The sequence below is a fragment of the Salmo salar genome, chromosome ssa04 (genome assembly GCF_905237065.1).
Source record: "Salmo salar chromosome ssa04, Ssal_v3.1, whole genome shotgun sequence".
In the NCBI taxonomy this organism is placed as follows: domain Eukaryota; kingdom Metazoa; phylum Chordata; class Actinopteri; order Salmoniformes; family Salmonidae; genus Salmo; species Salmo salar.
This window is the reverse complement of record NC_059445.1, coordinates 75264186-75285819: the sequence shown is the minus strand read 5'-3', so window position 1 is coordinate 75285819 and position 21634 is coordinate 75264186. Positions and strand designations below refer to the sequence as shown.

The 21634-nt window shown below is 40.5% G+C and overlaps 1 protein-coding gene across 1 annotated transcript in view; it reads left to right on the top strand.

Moving 5' to 3' along the window:
- The window catches only part of stk32a (serine/threonine kinase 32A), an 87525-nt gene extending 68705 nt beyond the window's left edge, over nt 1-18820 (top strand). Inside the window, exons 12-13 of the mRNA XM_045717345.1 lie at nt 7999-8063; nt 17260-18820. Coding sequence (XP_045573301.1) covers nt 7999-8063; nt 17260-17377 — 183 coding nt within the window. The 3' untranslated portion in view covers nt 17378-18820. The remainder of the gene's footprint in view (nt 1-7998; nt 8064-17259) is intronic.
- The last annotated feature ends 2814 nt before the right edge of the window (nt 18821-21634 follow it).

The following is a 21634-nucleotide window of genomic DNA, read 5'->3' as shown; positions in this document are numbered from 1 at the left end:
CCCATTTGATAATGGGCCATTCTTAATTTTTTCCATTTTAGCAGATGCTCTTATCCAGAGCAACTTACAGTAGTGAAAGCATACATTTCATAAATTTCATGCATTTTTTTTTTGTTGTACTGGCCCCCCATGGGAATCAAACCCACAACCCTGGCATTGCACACACCATGCTGGTATTGCAAACACCATGCTCTACCAACTGAGCCACAAGGAAGACAACTAGTTAATCAAAACTAATTGTACATCTTAGTAAAGACAAGATTAAATTGAGAGCTTTTTTTGTGACTTTCTCAAATCATCAATAGCCTGTACTTGCATCATGCAGCCTATATATGTTTTGATTTCTAAAGTTTGTATCATTTACAACTAAAGTTGCCAAATAACTCTAAATCTAACGTATATGACCTGTTTCAAATGATCACGTTTACCCTCAACACCCTCACTTTGTATGTGCACTCAGGGCCAGCCTGAGGATTAAAGGCGCTGCATGGTCAATCTGATGTCTGCATTGGCTGTGTAGCCTCTGCAGAAGTCAGGGCGTTCATACTTTTTGCGCTTCACGGAGCAGTGCGCAACTGTTGAGCAGAGCTGTTGTGAAGGAAGTTGTCAAGGAAGCGAGTTTGTGTTCATACAGGACCTCCCGCCCCCACCAACAGTCAACCAATCATGTCAATGCGGAGCTATACAGAGCCCTCCATATTGTTACAACATTTTTAGAGGCACAGAGCTCAGTTTGGCCATTGCGTCACACCATTCACACGGCGCCTCCGACCACATTTTCGGATCAAGCATCAATTGGCTCTTAGGCAGATGGACTAGGGCAGGAGTTTCTGAGCTAAACTGATCAAGACGCACTGTGAGAAGAAGTGCCCACTTTGTCAAAGGCAGGGACGCAAAATATGAATATTGTCCATTCCCAGCGCACCTCTCCAGTGTTCTGTTGGAGAGACCGATCGCTGCAGCGCTCCACCAACATTCCGTAAAAAAATATAATCTAACATAAACGTGCTGACATGTTAACAAACATCATATTCTGAAAAACAGTACAAAGTAGGGCAAAGTAAAATGGACAATATGGAATGGACAGTCAGGCTACTCTGTCCAGGAGTTTCATCCCCGTGGTCTAAATTGTCATGATCAGTGTTTTCAAGTGTGTATCTGTACATTTCTTACGAGCTAATCATAGAAAAAAATGCAATACTTCTGTATTTCCCATTGTGTAAACACATTGCAAATAGTCACAGGATAACTCCTGATAAAGTTGGATAGCTGATACTCAGAGCTTAAATAGCCAAATATATTAGTCACAGGAATCAGGACTAATAAAGCCAATGCAACGGCCCGTTTTACAAACAGTGGCCCTATCACATGGACAGGCATTCATGAAATGACATTGCGTGCAGATATGGTAGTAAACGCTGACCGACGTCAATGTCTTTTGGATGTCTTTTTTTGGTCCTGTCCAGACTGGCAGTCTTTTTGTTGGTCCTGTCCAGACTGGCAGTCTTTTTTTTGGTCCTGTCCAGACTGGCAGTCTTTTTTTGGTCCTGTCCAGACTGGCAGTCTTTTATTTGTGTTTTACCAATTGTAGGCATACCACATAGAAGGGTATTCATAAAATGACATTTCAGTTGACACAATAGGCTACACCTCAGTAAGCACTGAATAAAGTATAACTAGGAATAAAGTATATTGTCTGCTAAATGAACAAGCCTGGCCAGATAAAATGCAGTTTTCCAACTCATATTCTGTTCTTATGAAATACATTTTCTTCATATCCTAATGTTTCTTTAGACCTGCCTAAAATAAACAATGGATTTATTGTGATGGTGTGTATTAAATTGATTTATTATACTTTTTAAATGTAGACGTTCCAAAGGCAGCATCAAAGGCTTGTAGGTTTGTGGAGGCCTGGAGATGCTAAATGTGTTAATGCTAATTACCGGGTCAATTACTGTGAGACCGGCAGTATTTTGCATGACAATAACCGTCAGACAGAAAGTTCATGGCCGCCACAGTACTACACAGAATCAAGTAAATAATTGTCCAATTATCACCACCAATGTAACATCACCGTAAAACTAGCAGTGCACAAGATCACTTGACATAGACAAGAAGATTAATTCACACCAACGGAATGTCTCCATAGTATTGAAGTGTAATAACTTTCTAAGAATACTGTTCACCATCTTGGAAATGAAACCTCAAGCAGTAGGCCTCCGAGTTCCATTTTGTCAATCATACTAAAAATATGGTGAGCGGCAGGTAACGGAAAGGTTCGAATTCCAGAGCCGACTAGGTGAAAAGCACTTAACCCTAATTGATCCTGTGAAAGTCGCTCGGGAGAAGGGCATCTGCTAAATGACTACAATGTCAAATGTAAAAAAACTCCCTCCATACATGATTTTTAACTGGAAGTGCACTTCACTGAATGTATTTTTAAACAAAACCAGTGAAGCATTCATTTTTTCCATACCTTTCTAAAATGGGAAAACAGCATTGTGTGTGTGTGTGTGTGTGTGTGTGTGTGTGTGTGTGTGTGTGTGTGTGTGTGTGTGTGTGTGTGTGTGTGTGTGTGTGTGTGTGTGTGTGTGTGTGTGTGTGTGTGTGTGTGTTAGTTTATGAGGGGTCACATGTTGAGTGGAAGGAGGACATACGCTTCTCCTGTCTAAAGTTCAAAGAGAGAGACAGAGAGAGACAGAGAGAGAGAGAGAGACAAAGAGACAGAGAGAGAGACAGAGAGAGAGAGAGAGAGACAGAGACAGAGAGAGACAGAGAGAGAGACAGAGAGACAGAGAGAGAGAGGGGGGATGTGGATTATCTGTACCCATTTCTTAAGCAGTGCAGATCAATATTGTTTGAAAGGCAGGCAGGGCACTGCCCTAATGTCTGGCCCAGTCTGCTGCTGGCTCATTAACTCAGTCTCTCTCTCTCTCTCTCTCTCTCTCTCTCTGTGCTCCTCTCCCCCTTCCTCCCCTCTCTATTTCTTCCTCCCCACATTCTGTTCTCCTTTTTCTGTCTTGTTCTCAACCTCTTAACTGCTGTTTCCCTCCCTCTCTCTCTCCTCCCTCCCTCCCTCCCTCCCTCCCGCCCTCCCTCTCGCTTTCCCTTCTGAATCCTGGCTGCTGTTTAACCCATAATGAACAGTAGAATTAGCTGAATTAAATCACAGATGATGTAGTGAGGAATTGGACTCATGTTTTCTTGGGGACAGCATAAATAGGCCCATCTTTCCATCCTCCATCCTCCCAACCTTGCTACACTCTATGATCCTGTAACTTTAACTGCTGTCACGTCCCTTCTCTTCACCCTCAATTAACCTGATCAGAATAGTTGTCAGTTCTGATCAGCACTTTGATATTGATGTGTTGAAGTATTCAGTGGTACTGTAGTTTTTGTCTGGTTCTATAACTAAGAGAGAATCCCAGATGGTCAGAACCCACAGTACAGAAGTCGAATAGTTATTATGCACAATTATGTTACTGATTGCTGTCTGGAGCCTATAGCTGTACAATTGAAATAGACAATGACTTTAATTGTGTCTCTACCAGTCTGGCAAACAGCCAACAGAATAGTCCCTCTAGGTTTCATTTTGTAAAGTGTTAAATTAAATTTTTTATCAAACAGCAGGGCATAATTAACTTCTGAACTCCCATTTAACAGCAGAAAGGGAGAGAATTACCCACAGGTTAAGTGATATTGTTAGTCACAGACTGTCCTTCGCAAGCTATACCTCTGGCTCTGACAGTCTCTCTCTGGGCCCACTGTCGTTTCCAGCACCGTGCTGCTCTGCCTGGCTACCTTGTTGGCTCCCCAGGGGATCCTTGTTCTCCAGGTGGAGAGCTCACCCCATCACACCCCTGTCTGGCTGCCTGGATGTCTGTCTGTCTGCCTGCCTCTGTCTGTCTGCATGTCTGTCTGCCTGTATGTCTGACTGGATGTCTGTCTGTCTGCCTGTATGTCTGACTGGATGTCTGTCTGTCTGCCTGTCTGTCTGCATGTCTGTCTGTCTGTCTGTATGTTTGTTTGTCTGCCTGTATGTCTGACTAGATGTCTGTCTATCTGCCTGTATGTCTGACTGGATGTCTGTCTGTCTGCCTGTATGTCTGACTAGATGTCTGTCTATCTGCCTGTATGTCTGACTGGATGTCTGTCTGTCTGCCTGTCTATCTGTATGTCTGTCTGCCTGTCTGTTCCCATGCGGGGGTGGGGGAGGTGGTGCTTAGCATCTGGCATGGCACATGTACAGGAGAGTAAGCAGTAAAGGAACACACAATGCACTGAGATCAAATCACATTTTATTTGTCACATGTTTCCTAAACAACATGTGTGGACTAACAGTGAAATGCTTACGGCCCCTTCCCAACAACGCAGAGAGAAACAAAATAGAGAAATAATAGAAAAGTAATAATAAATACACAATGAGTAACGATAACTTGGCTATATACACGGAGTACCAGTACCGAGTCGATGTGCAGAAGTATGATAACTGAGGTAGATATGCACATATAACTAGGAAGAAAGTGACTAGGCAACAGGATAGATAATGAACAGTAGGAGCAGCATATGTAATTAGTCAAAAAAAAGTTAGTGTAAAAAAGGGTTAATGCAGATAGTCCGGGTAGCTATTTCATTAAGTCTTTGACAATTTCTAGGGCCTTGTATAGAGGCCTTGGATGGCAGAGAGCTCGGCCCCAGTGATGTACTGGGCTGTACACACTACTCTCTGTAGCGCCTTGCTGTTGGATGCCGAGCAGTTGTCATACCAAGCAGTGATGCTGCCAGTCAAGATGCTCTCAATGGTGCAGCTGTAGAACATTTTGAGGATCTGAGTGCCCATGCCAAATCTTTTCAGCCTCCTGAAGGCGAAGGGGCATTGTCGTGCCTTCTTCACGACTGTGTTGGTGTGTGTGGACCATGATAGATCCTTAGTGATGTGGACACTGAGGAACTTGAAGCTCTTGACCTGCTCCACTACAGCCCTGTCAATGTTTTTTAATTTTTAATTTAACCTTTATTTAACTGGCATATTGTTAATGGGGGCGTGCTCGGCCTTCTGTTTCCTGTATTCCACGATCAGCTCCTTTGTCTTGCCGACGTTGAGGGAGAGGTTGTTGTCCTGGCACCACACTGCCAGGTCTTTGACCTCCTCCCTGTAGGCTGTCTCATTGCCGTCGGTAAACTTAATGATGATGTTGGAGTCGTGCGCGGCCACGTAGTTGTTGATGAACAGGGAGTACTAGAGGGGACAAAGCACGCACCCCTGATGAACCCCCGTGTTGAGGGTCAGCGTGGCGGTGTGTTGTTGCCTTGATGACTGAGATCCAGTGACAACAGAAGTCATGATGTAAGCTCTTCACACAGAGAGGTCAGTCATACAGTAGGGTGACATGTCTGTAGAAACTCTGATTGTTATCAGGCTCTGTCAAACAGACCTGCTTTTAGGAGCTTTCATTCTGTCAACACCTCAGAGATACAGTAGGTAGTAGTACCTGATCAGATAGATCTCCCAATCTACCTACAGTACCTTGCAAAAGTATTCATCCCCCTTGGCGGTTTTCCTATTTTGTTGCATTACAACCTGTAATTTAAATGGATTTTTATTTGGATTTCATGTAATGGACATACACAAAATAGTCCAAATTGGTGAAGTGGAATGAAAAAAATTACTTGTTTAAAAAAATTCTAAAAAGTTTAAAACGGAAAAGTGTTGCGTGCATATGTATTCACCCCTTTGCTACGAACCCCCTAAATAAGATCTAGTGCAACCAATTACCTTCAGAAGTTAAATAAAGTCCACCTGTGTGCAATCTAAGTGTCACATGATCTGTCACATGATCTCAGTATATGTACACCTGTTCTGAAAGGCCCCAGAGTCTGCAACACCACTAAGCAAGGGGCACCAACAAGCAAGCGGCACCATGAAGACCAAGGAGCTCTCCAAACAGGTCAGGGACAAATTTGTGGAGAAGTACAGATCAGGATTGGTTTATAAAAAAATATCAGAAACTTTGAACATCCCACAGAGCACCATTAAATCCGTTATTAAAAAATGGAAAGAATATGGCACCACAACAAACCTGCCAAGAGAGGGACACCAACCAAAACTCATGGACCAGGGAAGGAGGGCATTAATGTGAGAGATGAGACTAAAATTGAGCTTTCTGGCCATCAAGGAAAATGCTATATCTGGCGCAAACCCAACACCTCTCGTCACCTCAAGAATACCATCCCCACAGTGAAGCATGGTGGCGGCAGCATCATGCTGTGGGGATGATTTTCATCGGCAGTGACTGGGAAACTGGTCAGAATTGAAGGAATGATGGATAGTGCTAAATGCAGGGAAATTCTTGAGGGAAACCTGTTTCAGTCTTTGAGACTGGGACGGAGGTTCACCTTCCAGCAGAACAATGACCCTAAGCATACTGCTAAAGCAACACTCGCGTGGTTTAAGGGGAAACATTTAAATGTCTTGGAATGGCCTAGTCAAAGCCCAGACCTCAACCCAATTGAGAATCTGTGGTATGACTTAAAGATTGCTGTAGACCAGCGGAACCCATCCAACTTGAAGGAGCTGGAGCAGTTTTGCCTTGAAGAATGGACAAAAATCCCAATGGCTAGATGTGCCAAGTTTATAGAGACATATCCCAAGAGACTTGCAGCTGTAATTGCTGCAAAAGGTGGCTCTTCAAGGTATTGACTTTGAGAATTGCCAAGGGGGGTGAATACTTTCGCACGCCACTGTACCTATCTCTGTCTGTATGTCTGTATGTCTCTCTCTCTTACTATCTCTCTCTATCCATCTCTCTCTCTGTCTCTCTTCCCTCTCTTTGTCTGTCCATCTCACTCTGTGTCTCTCTCTATACCTGATTCTAAGATGCATCCTTTGTCCTGATCTTGTCCACATTCTTATTGTGCCCACATTTCCAGACAGGTGTAGATGATTAAAAGACACATTGTGTTCTGATTGAGATCAGATCTTCCTGACCACCTTCGTAGGTAGTCAGGCACACATTGTGTCTGGATATCTTACAAGTGTAGACGGATCTGGACAGTGAAACCATTTAAATCGTCATTGTCCTGCCTTCTAAAATCATTGACACATGGCACCAATATCTGTCTTAAAATACATCAGTATTATTTTTGATAGAATAGCTGTCAAATAAATTGCATACAGGGAAATGTGGTCACAATGCAGACACAGTGGACGGATAAGAGACACATTTTGATACCATGTATAAACATATTTCTGACAATGTGGGCACAATGTATAAACAAGGCTTCTGTGTGAATGTCACCCCATATCTCTCCCTCCTCAATCTCTCTCTATCTCCTCAATCTCTCTCTTATCTCTCTCTGTCTCCTCAATCTCTCTCTTGTCTCTCTGTCTCCTCAATCTCTCTCGTCTCTCTGTCTCCTCAATCTCTCTTGTCTCGTCTCTCTGTCTCCTCAATCTCTCTGTCTCTCTCGTCTCTCTCTCTCTCTCTCTCTCTCTCTCTCCGTGCTCTACTTCTCTTGTTGGCTGTCTGCCAGGGTCTGGCGCCACACTGTGAAAGCACCTATACTAGCTCTCCAGGTGGATTGCCAGGCCTGTACAGGGGGTCAAGAAACGTACGGTGGGAGTCGTCTAACGCCCAATCTGGCCCAAGCAGTCTGCCTAACACCAACCCAGTGCCCAGAGAGGGCGAGAAACTGTCATAACACCGGCAAGGCTGCCAGGATAGGTCGTCACGGAGATGTTGTTGTTCTCACGTGATTAACATCACTAAATGTGTGACACTGTTTCAGTGTAGGGCAAGTGGGCCTCTGAGAGAGATACTGTCTGTCCTTTAAAATGAGCAAAACTTCATTAATCTTTCTACAGTGCTTGTTCTCCCCCTTCTTGTCCCAAGTATCAACAACCATTATCTGGGTCATAGGATAATCTTTACTGTCTTAAAAAAGATTCAGTGAGTTTGTGTGTATGTTCTTAAACCTGTAAACCTTTTAATTTCCCAGAACGGTCAGCTCCAACAGCGCCTGGACAATGTGGAAAGGGACTTCCTCATCTTCAACAGAGAAAGGTCGGACACTCAGTTTCTAATGAGAAAACTCATTGTATGTCCTAACAGAGATATACACTATATAGTCTACTGAGAACACTCACTATGTACACTACCGTTCAAAAGTTTGGGGTCACTTAGAAATGTCCTAGTTTTTGAAAGAAAAGCACATATTTTGTCCATTAAAATAACATCAAATTGATCAGAAATACAGTGTAGACATTGTTAATGTTGTAAATGACTATTGTAGCTGGAAACAGCAGATTTCTAATGGAATATCTACATAGCCGTACAGAGGCCCATTATCAGCAACCATCACTCCTGTTTTCCAATGGCACGTTGTGTTAGCTAATCCAAGTTCATAATTTTAAAAGGCTAATTGATCATTAGAAAACCCTTTTGCAATTATGTTAGCACAGCTGACAACTGTTGTACTGATTAAAGAAGCAATAAAACTGTCCGCCTTAGACTAGTTGAGTATCTGGAGCATCAGCATTAGTGGGTTCGATTACAGGCTCAAAATGGCCAGAAAGAAATAACTTTCTTTTGAAACTCGTCAGTCTATTCTTGTTCTGAGAAATGAAGATTATTCCATGCAAGAAATTGCCAAGAAACTGAAGATCTCATACAACGCTGTGTACTACTCCCTTCACAGAACAGTGCAAACTGGCTCTAACCAGAATAGAAAGAGCAGTGGGAGGCCCTGGTGCACAACTGAGCAAGTACATTAGAGTGTGTAGTTTGAGAAGCAGACGCCTCACAAGTCCTCAACTGGCAGCTTCATTAAATAGTACCCGCAAAACACCAGTCTCGACATCAACAGTGAAGAGGCAACTCCGGGATGCTGGCCTTCTAGGCAGAGTTCCTCTGTCCAGTGTCTGTGTTCTTTTGCCCATCTTAATAGTTTATTTTTATTGGCCAGTCTGATATAGGGCTTTTTCTTTGCAACTCTGCCTAGACGGCCAGCATCCCGGAGTCGCCTCTTCACTGTTGACGTGGATCAGCATAGTATGTTGGAAATGACTATTTCAATCCCAGAAACTAAAATTAGCATATCTTGTTGGACCAATCCAGGTTGTGACTCCTAGTTAAAATAAAATGTATTCCCTTGGTGCCTAATGAACATGACCCAAGACAAGCATCATGATTCCACTATTTATAAAGCAATGCCTATAGATCAAATAGATTAGGATCATTTTCACTCTCCAGACCAGAGTTCACCCATGGCAGTCACCATGACATGCTTATAATAGCGTCAACATCCTTAGTTCATAACAATAATCAAAACAATCAATCCCTAATACATTAATTGCTTCACTCATATAGATATTAACATACTCAACTCAAATCAATCCTTCAGTTTTAAAAATCATTCAATTTCCAAATAAAATCATAATTAGAACCCAGTTAATTATCCAACCAAAATTTTAAAATGACATTGCTCAGTAATTCAAATAGGTCCTATCACTCAAAGTAAAAAACTCAATTTAACAAACATCAACATTGGCAGAATGTACATTTATATTAACATCCAGTATAATTATCCCATAATTCTACTATTAACTTTTTTATCATGATTAAAATACAGATCAGTATCTCAATGCATTCTTAATCTAAATTACTATAATTTTTTGTGGTGTAGACCTCTACAATCAACCTGATACCCCAAAAGTCTAAAACAGTTTTTTGAGCACAGTTGACCAACCCCCTCCTCCAGGCACTGATTCTTCTGGCATCCTTTTCGTACTTCTTCAGATAGCTTTAAAGTTCAAAGTGGATGGCCCATGATAATGTCCCAATTTCAATGTCTCCTCCTGAGACGCCATCACCTTTACCACCCATTATGTCTTGTCAATTCGTCAACCAGTATACCAGCAACATAAGAGAAGTTTAGAACAGCACCTTTCCCCATGCTCACTCCACGTGGACTCCTCTTACATTTCCTCTCACACTCCTGAGAAAAACATGAGAGAAAAGCAGTTGATAGCTTATATCGGATACTGTACACCGGTTGCTGGCTCGGCCATTTCTCTCGGTAGAAGTGCTGCGGACAGGGCCGTATTCAACGCCTTTGTCTTCTTCTTCAGCCAGTTAGAGGGGGTTTGAGGTACACACACTGTTTGGTTCAATTATCTCTTCCATGCATTAAGATACCGTCTGATGTCACTTTTCATGATAACCTCGAAAGAACAGATCAAAACAACAGTTTAGTTCAGTTCATTAACTACATGATAAATTATTACTTTTACCAATTATTCTTAATACAAATGTCTAAACATATTTCAAAGAGAATAACACATTCTATTGAAACTATTCTTTCAAATTTGCTTATACTCCCCATCACCCTGTCAACTTCATCGCAGAGCCACAGGATCAGGAAGTTAGACCTATAACCCATCGGGAATAGAACAGAACAAACAACACAACAATACACTCCTTCACATATCACTCAAGGTGTGTAAACTTCAATCCAAAACCTCAAAGGACTGAATCCTCCCCCATTTTTAACACATAACTCTCCATGAGAGTAATGTATAAAACAACACTACCACTGGTCAAAAGATAAAACAACATTTCAAATAACATAATCAAATTAAAATCACTACTCTGAAACTCCACAAAGAAAAGATATTCATCATAGTCATAGGAAAATAGACTTAAAGCAGCCTACCCTTAGTTAAAGGCAATTTTCTCTCCTTCACTTTGGTCCAATTTACAAATATGGCTTAGAACTATAAACTCCATCATAATTATCAATTTCACGAATTACCTTGAAATCAGTATAACAAATGACCTTAAATTCATTATCCAAATGGCTTTCCAATGAGGGTGATCAAGCCACAATGGAAAGTCATGATACGGGTCATAGGTCATACAAACCCTTCAAAGAAGTGTTTCTTACTATATTATACAAATTAAAGAAAAATTTTCAAACATTTCCTACATGTCGTATCCCAGCTTCCCAGAACATTCCTTTATCAAAATAATTAACGTGTTTAATTAAAACTCAGAAAATAAAAACGTCTAAAAATGCCATGTGTGTGCGTACCCCATTAAGATATCTTAGCACTAAGACAAATGGAAAACTCACCAAACCCAAAGGAAATAGAACACACAAATCAAACAGTATTTTAAAAACACCAACAAATAGTCATACCAAATGTGTTGTCTGTGTGTGGGTATTTGCAAACCCTAAGATAAACACAAACGAAACATTTCCAGGCCTTTTCAATTTGGTAGTTTTACCAATCTCACTCTCCCCAAGATTATAGCCCCCGGGAAACATTCCAAAGAGAGATAATGAAACCCCCATTTTCCCAGGAAAAACACAAAACACTTCGTCAGCATTCATTATACTACACAGATTCAGAAACTCAAATGTTAACTACAAACAAAACCTAATGATAATTCCACTGTACTCCCTCAAATCATTAATCATTAGTTTTAAACTTCCTCAATGTTTATATGTACTTAATTTAGCATGCGCTACCCTTAGACACAATTATCCTGGTATCGTTACTATCTAAATGTAATAATTTTTCCTCTATCGCAAATGTAGTACATTTCTCAGCGTAAGGAATCAGCAATATTTAATCCCAGGCATTTAATAAAAATGTAGACGTGTTCTCCTATGTCTCCTTTAACATACATACTTTAGGTAACTTCCATCCATCCCGGAAGAAAGAATCCTACTCAAACACATCAGATAATACAATGTTTAATTAAGTAAAATCAACACCTAAAATAAGCAATAAACAGTAAACAATAAACAAACCCATAACCCCTTTCCAGCAATCTACTCAACCTGTTGCATAAATTTAGTAAAAACAAACCTGCTGTTTAACAAATCTAAAACCTTTCAAAAGTTGGTGCTGTCTCATCAGCTGTAACGCCCTGGCCATAGAGAGTGGTTTTTTGTTCTTTATTTTGGTTAGGCCAGGGTGTTACATTGGGTGGGCGTTCTATGTTGTTTTTCTATGTTTTTGTATTTCTTTGTTTTGGGCCGTGTGTGGCTCCCAATAAGGCACAGCTGAAGTTCGTTGTGGTTGATTGGGAGTCACACATAAGTGCATGTTTCTCCGTTGAGGTTTTGTGGGTAATTGTTTCTGTCATTGTGTTTCACCTGACAGGACTGTTTGGCTGTCGGTTTTTTCTTGTTTTGTTTGTATAGTGTTCTTCCTTAATTAAATATGACGAACAGGTGGTATCTGATTTTAAGTTCCACGGCATCATACTTGATTCCAACCTCTCTTTTAAAAAGCAAATGAAAAAGGTAACTCAAATAACCAAATTCAACCTAGCTAATTTCCAAAACATATGAAATTGTTTTGACTACAGAGGTAACAAAACTATACTTCAAATCTATGATACTCCCCCACTTAACATACTACTTTACTAGTTTGGCCCAAGCTTGCTGTACAACATTAAAACCCATTCAGTCTGTCTACAAACAGGGTCTCAAAGTGCTTGATAGGAAGCCCAGTAGCCATCATCACTGTTACATTCTCAGAAAGCATGAGCTCCTGAGTTGGAAACAATCTTGTGTCCAGGCTCCCCCTCCACTCAGTAATGACCGGACATTTTCCACGTAATGGAAACAGATTATAATGTTAGAATACAGTAAACTTCCTGCTCAAATTCACTAATGTTACCTAAACAATAAAACCAATCAACAATCATCAGAATACATTATCACAAAATGTTTCCTTATTCACACCTGAATCCCTTACAGCCCAACATAGCCCAGCACGCACAACCAACTCTCCTATCCTTACCAGTAGGCAAAAATATAACCCCTACTCAAACAACGTTCTGCCTTACCTCTATCGTAAGATTAAAACCAAGCTTTACAACTTTCTCTTCTCTTTCGGCTTCACACTTATGAAATGTCCAAGACTTTAAAAATAACATGTAAAAGCGCCAAATGTATAAAATACATCAGTCAACCCATAAGAATAAAAAACACATTTCGGTGGGCACAACTCTATCGCAATTACTTCTCCACTATCATTAGAATTCATTAGATTCAGGTAACTGTCTCTTCTTTGATTCCGTTATTTAAATACGACTCCATTCTCAAAATGTTATTCCAGCAGACCATTTAGGCAACAGACAACGTATTACATCCAAATCGCCTCGCTATTATTTTGAATGAATTAGTCTTTCCATTAAAAATAAACAAGATATTAAAACGTTCAGTTTATATCTTAAACAAACACTAGCGACCGTATCTTTCCAGGCAAAACATCCCAATAGTAGAAGGCCAGATTTTAGTCAGTGCATTGGCCGGGAAACGAACCCAGGCCTCCCGCGTGGCAGGTGAGAATTCTACCACTGAACCACCAATGCTATTTATATGACCAAGACTCCCCACAAATAAACCCACTTTACAATTGTCTGTAGTCGTATAATCAGGCACGTACTACCGAGACAATTCCCAGAAAATAGCCCTAATTTAAAGGTCCAAGCGTTACTCCGGCGATGATTCTCATATGCCAAATGAATAGATTAGCAGTCAAAGAGTAAAATCAACATTCATAAACTAGGAAACAGATCTTGCGCCTTTTAATAAAAGTAGATTATGTTTTCTCATGCAACGTATTTCAATTACTTTACTACATCACATTAATCACACAATGATAATTAGTTTGATGGATACCCTAGGCTTTGTACGACATTATAAATTACGTCGAGATTCCATCTTAATTTGCTCTAACTTTATGGAAAATGGTTTATTCAATAAATCCAGCAACTCCTCTCATACTGGGAAGAAGGAATAAAACAGTTTCAGACCTTAAGGGCAGTTTTATTTCAAATGTTGTACCCAGACGGAGATAATCCAATAAGCATTTATAGTTACATCGTTAAGGTAAGATAACCAAAAGTGGACACACTCCAATCAGTTTCTAGAGCACAATTGCCCAGATTTTGTAGACAGTTTAATAGTGCTTAAACCTCATCTTTATCAAATTATCCATTAAAGATACCAACTCAAAACCTACATATGTCTACGAATGGGTGCTTTAAATTGTATCTAATTATATTCTCAGCATTACTTTATCAAATCTCTACTAATTGATTATACACACATACAATTTATCATATTTTCATATATTCACAGAATCCATATAAAACGTTAGAAATTCTTAGGTACTCACACAGAACTTTAAGGATCACCCACACAGGATTGGTCAGATGCTCACACAGAACTGGTCAGATGTCCACACAGAACATCAGAACATAATTGAAAGGTTACCCACACAGAGTCAACATACCGCGCCCACACAGAACACTCCTACAAAGATTACCTAGTGGTCCCAAAACAAAATACTCACACAGAGTAACACAGGGCATACCTGGCTAGCACATTTAAAATAATTGGAATTCACCACCTCTGAGGGTCACTTAGACGGTCACACAGACACTTTCAGAACGAGGTCTTTCTTTCAATAGGGCTTCACCAAGTACCGTGTTTCACACAGAACACACAGTCACCCTGGCCCCTCACCCCCACAAACCGCACCAATCCCCACTGTGATCAATTCAGTGTCAGGACGGCTCTAGGTCGCCCGCAACCGACCAGTGGCAGAGTATCATTGAGTCCGCAAACTCTCAGATTTCTCTCCTCTGACTCGGCCCTGTTTACACCTCCAAGGTGCCCCCCTCACAAAGGAATACACACTCAGAGCTCACGTAACAGAGGCTTTTCTAAGAACTCGACTTCAAGTGTGGTTCTCTCACCTCTTTCTTAAAAAAAAAGTTTGAGATGTGGTATCCACTCGGCTCGCTGCCTCTCAGATCAAATGTGGGTCCATCTGCTTCGTTCCCGAGGTGTGGTTTCCCTGAGATCCCAAGTTTGAGGGATCCCTCGTGCACAATTTACCCAGATCGTCGGGAGCGGTAACCAAGTGAAGATTCACATCCCATCCTCATCGCCAAATGTGGGGGTTAGTTTCTGCATTACCAAATGAGGAGAGTTACAAACTTCACACACCAGTCAGAGTTATACTTAAACTACATCTTTAATAATAAGAGCTTTGCAATCGCACTGACTTTCAATGATGCACCATTTCTAATGAACCATTGAAAGTGACAACACAAAAGTACAAATATCTTTTATAGCCAAGATACACACCTCTCAACCTACATGATGAACAACAGATACATAGAATGGTCACAAGGTTAAGATTTGTATAAAACATAGCAGACAGCAACTGCTGTGTCAACAGTTTTCATTGTATAGACCAGTGTCTGGTCCTCCTACTCCAAACTGGAACCGTCTCTCCCTAGTACGGTATAGAACAGAACCATTACCTCATGTTATCTGGAATGCTCTTTAGGTTTTATCACCCAAATACATCGTACATCTCCTCTGTCAGTGCTATCTCATAGAGGCCCTCCTCAGTAGAACACACACACACACACAATAGTTAACAGAACACTATTCTGTCGAATAAAACAACCATTATAATGCATTACAAGCATTGATAAGATAATCTTGCAATTTCCACGACATATGTCCTACAGAGAGATATAGTCTACTGAGAACATTCATGATATGTCCTACAGAGATATATAGTCTACTGAGAACAATCATGATATGTCCTACAGATATATATAGTCTACTGAGAACAATCAGGATATGTCCTATATATAGTCTACTGAGAACAATCATGATATGTCCTACAGATATAAATAGTCTACTGAGAACAATCAGGATATGTCCTATATATAGTCTACTGAGAACAATCATGATATGTCCTACAGATATAAATAGTCTACTGAGAACAATCATGATATGTCCTACAGAGATATATAGTCTACTGAGAACAATCATGATATGTCCTACAGATATAAATAGTCTACTGAGAACAATCATGATATGTCCTACAGAGATATATAGTCTACTGAGAACAATCATGATATGTCCTACAGATATAAATAGTCTACTGAGAACAATCATGATATGTCCTACATAGATATATAGTCTAGTGAGAACAATCAGGATATGTCCTATATATATAGTCTACTGAGAACAATCATGATATGTCCTACATAGATATATAGTCTACTGAGAACAATCAGGATATGTCCTATATATAGTCTACTGAGAACAATCAGGATATGTCCTACAGATATATATAGTCTACTGAGAACAATCATGATATGTCCTACAGATATATATAGTCTACTGAGAACAATCAGGATATGTCCTATATATATAGTCTACTGAGAACAATCATGATATGTCCTACAGATATATATAGTCTACTGAGAACAATCATGATATGTCCTACAGATATAAATAGTCTACTGAGAACAATCATGATATGTCCTATATATAGTCTACTGAGAACAATCATGATATGTCCTACAGATATAAATAGTCTACTGAGAACAATCATGATATGTCCTACATAGATATATAGTCTACTGAGAACAATAAGGATATGTCCTATATATAGTCTACTGAGAACAATCATGATATGTCCTACAGAGATATATAGTCTACTGAGAACAATCATGATATGTCCTACAGATATATATAGTCTACTGAGAACAATCATGATATGTCCTACAGATATATATATAGTCTACTGAGAACAATCATGATATGTCCTACAGATATATATAGTCTACTGAGAACAATCATGATATGGCCTACAGATATATATAGTCTACTGAGAACAATCAGGATATGTCCTACAGAGATATATAGTCTACTGAGAACAATCATGATATGTCCTACAGATATATATAGTCTACTGAGAACAATCATGATATGTCCTACAGATATATATAGTCTACTGAGAACAATCAGGATATGTCCTACAGAGATATATCGTCTGGTGGCCTACATTAACACCAAAATGTGGCACCTGCTGTTGCCCCCGATTTCTTTTTAAAAAATTGTGCAGATTTGATGTCCTCTACTTATGAGTTTCAATGTGGGTTGCCAAAGAACTGTTACATCCTTCTAATAAAATCGGCAGAGCAGTTAGGCATAAATGAAATGGCCGAAGGCAAAAGTATTGGGCCACAGTCAACATGACATATTTACAGCAACGGTTGCGATAATGAATCCTATATGTGTCCCCTACTGCTGAGTAACTCCTTGAATGTATATTACATGATAGAATTTAATGAAAACCCTTTTTAATTTACATATCAATACCAGATTGCAAAACATCTAGCTTTTGTGGGTTTCACCTGATAGGTCAAAGAAGGCTGTAGTGGGAACAGAAGCAACAGGCCTCACCACGACAGAGAAGAATAAGGCTATTGAAGACGGACAGAACAACAACGTGGACCCGGCAGCCTACATATCAGGATAGTGGACTACGGCTTTAGCCCGAAGTCGCTACGCGTACCTGGCCGCAGCTTGTAGATGAACACTACCCAATCCCCCACTCTCCCTCTGCCGCCGACCGGTGTAGGCACTCAGATTGACCTTTAACCCTGACACATTCCCCAACAGCCGGCCACTATGCCCAGACTGCTGGAGGTCACATAGACTACTACTTTACAGAGTGAGTGGCACCTGACCTAGAGCAGACAGACAGACCCTGGCTCTTTCTTCTTTTCCTAGCCCAGGGATGTGGCCTGTCAGTGGGCACCCCTTCTTACACTCTGCCCTACCCTGACTTGGTCTGACTTGGCCTGATGCACCAGGATCCCCTGGAGCTCCCCTCCCTCCACCAAGTCAGCCAGGCCCAGAAAATGACTTGCCTGCCAACCCAGCAGAAAGCAGAGACAGACAGGATACAGCCACCATGCCTGCTAAGCTGAGGCTAGGCTCAGGCCAGGAAGAAAATTAAGCCTGATGTTGACAAATAGGATACTATGTCTGCAGTACATGAAAACAGAGAAAGGGGGTGTGAGTTGCCTCACAAAAAATGAATTAAAGTTAGAGATGAGATATGCGGCCTTTGTTTTCAAGACACCAACCACAGATTCCTCTTGGAAGACAAAGGGAACCACTGACTTCAGCAGAGACAGTTTATTTAATGAGTCTCTGTGATGACGTTAGTCATCACTTGTGCCACTCAAGCAAACCAAGATGACGGGTACTTGACATGGACATTTGGGATATAAATATTTATAGATAAATAGATATTTATTCTCTGTTCCGCACAGAAAATAGCTTTGCACACGCTTCTCCATTAATTGTAGAGGTCAAAGTGTAGTGTATGAATTCTCCTTCTCTTCTGTTTAATATAGGGGTGCCGTATAGCTACTATATGGTACATGATTGGTTTCCCCATGCAGACAATGATAATTATATATGTAGTCTAATTGAAGTCACCATCCTGTTGTTCAATATGTGCTTGGAAAATAGCTTTGCCAGTCTTTTGACCCTTTCTGCAATACAATTACATATTATCCAAGGCTTTACCTGTCCCTGGTTATCAGATCTACTATTGGCACCTTTATAACAACCATTATTGGTACAGATATTCTAATTATTGTAGGTTTTGATAAATGTATGTCATTCAAGGGCCCAATGAAAGCAGAGTTGTAAAATGAGTACTGTATTTTGTTTTTCATTTGTTGTCACTGTGTGGACTATTACCTGTAAATGTGGTCAAGCAGCGATTCTAAAAGGTGTGCCTTAATGTCATATTTTTCTTTGGGACCCAAACCTTATTATTTTATTAAATACATACAATGAGCAGTTAGGTAACATCTGGGAATTCAAAAGGAAAAAGTTCACCAGTGTTTTTTTTGCTATTGAAAAGTAGCACAGTAATAAAGTACTTTAGGGGTTACCTAACTAACTGCTTGTTTGTTTGTTTGTTTGACCTGTCATTGAGGGTTAAACGCTAGACCTGTAGTTGATGGTTAAACACTAGACCTGTAGTTGAGGGTTAAACACTAGACCTGTAGTTGAGAGTTAAACGAAAGACCTGTAGTTGATGGTTAAACACTAGACCTGTAGTTGAGGGTTAAACACTAGACCTGTAGTTGAGGGTTAAACGAAGACCTGTAGTTCAGGGTTAAACGCTAGACCTGTAGTTGAGGGTTAAACACTAGACCTGTAGTTGAGGGTTAAACGCTAGACCTGTAGTTGAGGGTTAAACACTAGACCTGTAGTTGAGAGTTAAACGAAAGACCTGTAGTTGATGGTTAAACACTAGACCTGTAGTTGAGGGTTAAACACTAGACCTGTAGTTGAGGGTTAAACGCTAGACCTGTAGTCTAGACCTGTAGTTGAGGGTTAAACGCTAGACCTGTAGTTGAGGGTTAAACACTAGACCTGTAGTTGAGAGTTAAACACTAGACCTGTAGTTGAGGGTTAAACGCTAGACCTGTAGTCTAGACCTGTAGTTGAGGGTTAAACGCTAGACCTGTAGTTCAGGGTTAAACGCTAGACCTGTAGTTGAGGGTTAAACACTAGACCTGTAGTTGATGGTTAAACGCTAGACCTGTAGTTGAGAGTTAAACACTAGACCTGTAGTTGAGGGTTAAACGCTAGACCTGTAGTTGAGGGTTAAACACTAGACCTGTAGTTGAGGGTTAAACACTAGACCTGTAGTTGAGTGTTAAACGCTAGACCTGTAGTTGAGGGTTAAACACTAGACCTGTAGTTGAGTGTTAAACGCTAGACCTGTAGTTGAGGGTTAAACACTAGACCTGTAGTTGAGGGTTAAACACTAGACCTGTAGTTCAGGGTTAAACGCTAGACCTGTAGTTCAGGGTTAAACACTAGACCTGTAGTTGAGAGTTAAACACTAGACCTGTAGTTGAGGGTTAAACACTAGACCTGTAGTTGAGTGTTAAACGCTAGACCTGTAGTTGAGGGTTAAACACTAGACCTGTAGTTGAGGGTTAAACACTAGACCTGTAGTTCAGGGTTAAACGCTAGACCTGTAGTTCAGGGTTAAACACTAGACCTGTAGTTGAGAGTTAAACACTAGACCTGTAGTTGAGGGTTAAACACTAGACCTGTAGTTGAGGGTTAAACACTAGACCTGTAGTTGAGTGTTAAACGCTAGACCTGTAGTTGAGGGTTAAACACTAGACCTGTAGTTGAGGGTTAAACGCTAGACCTGTAGTTGAGGGTTAAACACTAGACCTGTAGTTGAGGGTTAAACACTAGACCTGTAGTTGAGGGTTAAACGCTAGACCTGTCATTGAGAGTTAAATGCTAGAATTAATGATGGCAGATAGATAAACAAATGCATTTGTGATTGGTTCCATCTCTATGCTTGGTGTGTGATCAATTTTCTATGATGTACTACAATGAAACACTGCCACCTGGTGTTTATGAGTAGTGTACTTAAACACATTTTACCTTGGCATCAAGGGCAGTTTATTTAGTCCCTGCCAACAGTAGACTGAGAAAGCAGGATTTAGTTGTACTCAGATGTCAAAGACGTGAAATAAAATATGGTGTTTAAAAAAATCCTTTCACCTTTAATTTATTTCTATCTGTGCTAATCCAGTAATCTATTTCAAATAAAGATGAGGATAAAAAAATGTGGTCACGACTCGTTGTGTGTACATTGACTGGTAGTATTTGTGCTATGCCGAGGGTTGGATGAGTCCATGTTAATGATGTGTTACTGATATGTTGGAACTGAGGTAAGCACTACTGAGAATGTACTGTTTTGTTAAGTATTGATTTGGCCCTTTATGCCTGAATTGGCACAGGGGAACCACAGAACACCCACAATAAAATGATCTAGAGAGAGATAGAGAGAGCTGTGTGCTCTAGAACACTCTTATGTTGTGTGTAAATCCCTCAGTAGCCTTAACAGCTAGCTATCTGGGTGAGTGACAGGGCTCTAATACATTAGGGACCTTATCACTTTGAGCCAAAAGGGCAAACCGATGAAAACAGTGATAAATCAGACCAATACACAGCACTGGGTGGGACAGAGACACACTGGAGAATGGCTCCAAAGAGAATAGGCTAAGTATAGCATCCCCCAGACTACCCATACAATCAAGTGTAGTCCCGTGGAAACAGGAAGCACAGTTTAGGCTTGATTTGTTTGTCTGATGTGTTTTTATGAGAGGGCTTGGGTGCACTTCCTCCTCCAGATTTGGCTCCAGTATTTGTTGTTACAGATATAAGATCTTAATTTGATCACCATGTTGCAGGAGAACTTTCCGCAATGCAGGAAATTGAAAACTTGTAGTGTATTTGATGTTTAAAAAGGCATCTGAAGTTTGTAATTTCCACTTTGACATTTCAGACTTGATTTTCCCTTACGAAGAATCAACCCCTACAAAATGTCCATTAATTATAATCCACATAATAATTCAAATTTCCCATTGCTGCAGGATTATTTTCCCGTTGTAGCAAACTGACTCATATTAAGATCCTACATCTGTACAAAGATTGGTGAGCTCAACAAGTAATTTGGGGGGAACCATTTTAGCCACTGTTTCCTTAGTGAATAACACTGTATGCTTCAAAGCTGTGCATGTGCTGAGGTTTTGTCATAGGGTACTTTCAGGCCTTTATGTAGCCTGTGCTGAGTTTATCACACTGCTATGCACCTCTCATTATTTCTGAGCTCCTACACCCCTTAGAAAAACAGAGGTTATGTTCAGAGCTGCTGAGGTCATTGTGCACTACAGCC